Raw genomic sequence first — 4716 nt, 5'->3', positions numbered from 1 at the left:
TACTGCATGCTAGCCCAGCTCCTTAGCCACTACGCTACCACCTCCCCATATGCGCTCATGACAGTCTTCTACCCTGCAAATGTCAGAGCGCTGAGAGCCCTCCACAGCTGCCCTGAGTTCGGGTTCTCTCTGTCCCGTGGCGGGGATGTGTGTGTGGGGGAGAGGGGCCCGCGGATTCCCCCTGTGTTCACCAGAGGTCTCTGGAGCTCTGCCCTGTCTGAGGTGAGGAGGTGGGCTGGAGTGCCTGGACCAGAGTACGGAAGCCTACGGAACTCCACGGTACCTGCTGTGGAGATGATGGACTGACCACTACTCCCATAGCCATTCTCTCTTTACCTACTCTTAGCGAACCTCAAGTCTTTCTCTGTCTCTGTCTATCTCTCTCTCTCTCTCTCACACACACACACACACACACAAACATTAGCTGGTGTACTCTCTCTCTTTCTCCTCATTCATATTTCACACAGAACTTCAGTGAAAGCCTAAAAATTCCAGCAGGGCAGAAGGCCTCTCCCTCCTTCTCTCTCTCTCTCTCTCTGGGTAACCCCTCTCCCGCAGTGGGAGCGGCCGTGGGGTTGCCAGGCTTGAGGGATGTCCTGCCCGACATGCGTCCCCACCGCTCCCATCAGAGTGTGCCACCCGTGTGTGACTCGCCTGGAGAACACCCATGGGCGGACCGCGGCGAGGAGCGGGCGTCTCATTAGAGTGACTGCCGGGCACTTCCATAAGGCGGCATGGAGCCAGTCATGGATGGCCTGCGCGGGAACATGGAGCGCTAATGACGTTAGCATGATGTGTTTTAGTCTTAGTTGGTGAGTAAGCTAACAAAGTGAAAAGTATATTAGTGATGGCTGTGATAATAGGACATCAGCAGGCAGTAAGTCGTTGAAGGTACTTATTAACAGATGTAATATTGCCCAGTATACCAATGTAGAATTTTCATCAACAACCTGCATCATAAACAGACACAATGACAATGTTGTACATAAACAGACACAATGACAGAGAGAGAGAGAGAGAGAGAGAGAGAGAGAGAGAGAGAGTGTGTGTTGGGGGGGGGGGGGGGGGTCTGTGTGTGTGTGTGTGTGATGGAGGTGGGTAGGGTGTTGTGCATCTGAGTGCCTGTATGTACTGATCTGCAGTGTTCCAGCCCTCAATCTGAACACACTATCGGTCAAACATAAAGTTTGTTTGGGCAGGTGCTCATTCCCATGGTCCATGGTCCAGTATTATCCTGATGGACACACACACACACACACACTGAAGGACACATTTTGCCATGGTAATCGCCACCATATCAGCTCCCTTGATTGGCCTGCTACAGCTGCACAGATCCCACAGGTCACATGGAGCATCTCCATGGAGCAATCACCTGCCAAACAGAATGATCTGTCTAGAGGATGGCTGGAAGGCTAATTCTGAAACAGACTGACTCTAACAGACTGTATGTGTGTATGTGAAAAGCAGAGGGAGCTAGTGTTGAGTCAAGTGTTGCAGTAGTCCATGGATCCACAAGACTCACGTGTTTGTGTAGGTGTCGAGCAACGAAAACAGGAGCTCAAGGTTTGAGGAACTGAAGATCAAAGTTAAAAACAGCTTCCCTCCTACAACAACAATGTTCATCCATGGAAAGGAATGTACTAGTAAAGGGTTCGTGTTGGAGTCTCAGGATTAGACATTATTCAACTTCTGACAAAGGCCACAAGGCCGAAACATTTGTTACCCCTAAAAGGAAACGATTTTGGAGTGCGACCATTTTTTGATTTTCTACATTATTCAACTTTAAAATGCTCTAATCATAAATTAATATAATACAAAATATTTACAATTGCACTGGCTTATAAATAAATATAGTAAAACATTTAAATGACCACTAGCTTATCAGAGGGGAAAATCATAAATGAGGGAATGTGCAATGAGTCTGGATATCAATCTTTTTCAAGGATACTTTCACCAGGGTACATCAGGTCTCATTTTTTTTTTTCTTAGTTATTCTCCATTGGCTTGCAGCCACAATGGAACCCCTTAAGCCCTCAGTGCAATAGTGGAGGGGAAAACCCCTTCTTATGTTCTATAACGCAAGCAATCATACAAAGAACTCTTGAAGACACCTTTTTTTTTCTCAGAGGGACAAAATGTTTAGAATTTGAAATATTCAGCACCCGAAATAGCACTTTAATGTATTTAGTGTGATGACCATTTAACAACAAGATAGTGCCCATCACATCCCAGAATGATTTAAAGCTTCAGTGAGTCTGACTTTCTCTGCATAAAGCCACACTGGGTGACGAATAGAGATCCACTGACAGCCAAGTCCCTCTAGTCCTGTCTAAATAAGCTGTGGGAGGTTTTGGTTCTTTCTAAAGGGCTTGTCAGGGTAGAAATGTTTCCAGTGGAACACCAGAACAATTAAGAGTCTGACAGCGCTACAGTCACTCGTCTGTGTATATTGACATGGCCTGTGTTGTGAAAGTAATAGAGTGGAGATTTAATGTCTGTCTGCTTTGTGGTCTGTTAGCTTGTATCAGTGCACGGCCATGCAGTCTGTCTGTTGGATGGTGACACTAGCTTTGTGCCAGTGGACCATTTGTTTTAGGGGGTGATGGGGATGTGATGGCTGTGTCTGCTGTGCTGAACCTGCCAAAGAGCCCCGGTGAGACCTGTGTCCCTTTCCAATGGAGCCTGAACCAGAGTTAACTGACAAGAAGACAATGGAGACATATGTGCCTTTTACAATACAGACCATACCACATATTCTGCTATGACAATGATACAATTTATATATGAGGTGTCGTTTCTATAGTCATGATATATGTAATGCCACCACCACACATATCAAACACTTTCATATATGTGATGTCCAACGAGAATACCTCGGAGCAGCCTGTATGAAACTGCTATTATGTTTAGATTCTATTTCCGGTGGCAACCCTATTCAGATTATTCATTCGCTAACAGATTATTCATTCATGACGATGACACAAGGTTTAAACGTGGTGATTTCACCTCGGGCAGGGAAGACAACACAAAGCTGCACGCGCAGTGCCTCGCCAGATATACATCGCTAGGCTGTAATTAGCTCGTTTTCAACAAACCTTGATCTACACCGGCGATCACATACTGCCAGTGGGAACCACACCCGGCACTCTCAGCACGCACCGCGGATTTATCGTGGGAAGTGTAGTCTTTTAATACTTCCTCTCGCCGCTTGCCATAGCCTACTCGTTTGAAGAGACAGCAAGTATTGGCAGATGTGATGAGCTCATCTCTGCCATCAACCAGTGCGGTGTTCATTCTAATTTTCATGCGTCGTGTCGTGGAGGCCGCGCATGTGCCACATGTGTGTGTGTGTGTGTGTGTGTGTGTGTGTGTGTGCAGGCCCGACCATTAGATTATGACAACGGCTGAGGACGTCAGTTACCGTGGTGTGTGTGTGTGTGAGAGAGAGAGAGAAAGAAAGAGAGAGAGAGCATGTAGAGAAAGAAGAGGGCGAGTCGTGAGGAAGCTATGATTCATACATCTCCCTCACTGTCACACCCCGAATCTCTGCACCTGTAACCGGCTCGACTCCATCCAACTCCCTTATTCATTATCACGCTTCCTACCCCAGCCGAGCCCAAGTAACTCAATCCCTCGCTCTCGCCCAAGGAGATGCCCCACGAACCCAGACGTATGTCAGCTAAGCCCAGTTTCCATATCACAAATAACGACCAATGCGTGTAACTGTGTTCATGTATTGTGTTGTATGTATTAATTGGATACAACGAACGCAGATATCCTGTCAGTGCCCCCTAACAGCGCTAAATCTAGCCCTGTGCCCATCTAAGGTACCCCCCTGCGATCTTCAAAGCCAGCGCAAGATCATATTAGCGGGTTAAAACGCTCAAGGCTATATGGTTGACAAAAGACAGTGGTAGGCAATGTTGGGGCGCAAATCAGTGAGAAGTCTACGGTCAGATGTACTGACAACATATGGGGAAAAGAGACTTGAATAAGGCGAATCCTGCTCGGTTGTCCTCCGGACACAAACCATACAGTTATGAATGGATGGCAGACTGGGTTGGGTAGGGTAGGGTAGGGGTGGGTGTCCGTGAAATGGAAAGAGGTGCTACCCTTACTTTAACATGGCTTGTTCCTTATCCTCTTCCTCCTTTTGCCGAACCATCACTGCCATGATGATTTTCCTCTCCTCCTCCGTGAGGTGACTTAGGTCCGGCATATCCGGCATGGATTGTGCGGGCGCGGTGGGTGGGCGAGGACCGCCCTGGGGCCCCACTGAGGCGGACATTTTCGTTCGCCCTCCTCGGAGTGTCTACTGGCAGTATCCGAAGCGTCGGCGGCCACACCTCACGACATGATCCGCGGATGTAGCGGTGCTTCTTGGGAATAGTGCAAACCTCTCATGGTCGCTGGCACCCACGATTTGTGCTTATGTGTCTGGTCGTCTTTTTTCCCCTTCCTCCTTTCATTTCTCGCTTCCCCCACCCCCGCCTCTCCCCTCCACCTCCGGTTACGGGAAACCCATCTTTAGGAGAAGAGACGACGCAAACAGCGGGACTCCGGCATTAGCAGCACGAACCGTGATGTCCCTTCCACCTGACTGGGGTTCGGCGATGGACAACGGGTAAGGCGGAGTCCGCGTCGAGCTCCCTTCTCTCTCTCTGCTCCTCCTCTCTCTCTCTCATCGGCGCGGCTACTGTAACTGCCGCCGCTGAG

General features: G+C 48.6%; 1 protein-coding gene across 1 annotated transcript in view; it reads right to left on the bottom strand.

The window, feature by feature from the left end:
* LOC125298325 (regulating synaptic membrane exocytosis protein 2-like) overlaps window positions 1-4716 on the bottom strand; it is a 27521-nt gene extending 22805 nt beyond the window's left edge. The window contains exon 1 of the mRNA XM_048249027.1: window positions 4119-4716. Coding sequence (XP_048104984.1) covers window positions 4119-4288 — 170 coding nt within the window. The 5' untranslated portion in view covers window positions 4289-4716. The remainder of the gene's footprint in view (window positions 1-4118) is intronic.

The sequence above is a fragment of the Alosa alosa genome, chromosome 7 (genome assembly GCF_017589495.1).
Source record: "Alosa alosa isolate M-15738 ecotype Scorff River chromosome 7, AALO_Geno_1.1, whole genome shotgun sequence".
Lineage (NCBI taxonomy): Eukaryota > Metazoa > Chordata > Actinopteri > Clupeiformes > Clupeidae > Alosa > Alosa alosa.
Note: the sequence above shows the minus strand (reverse complement) of the source record. Positions and strands in the feature narration are given on the sequence as shown.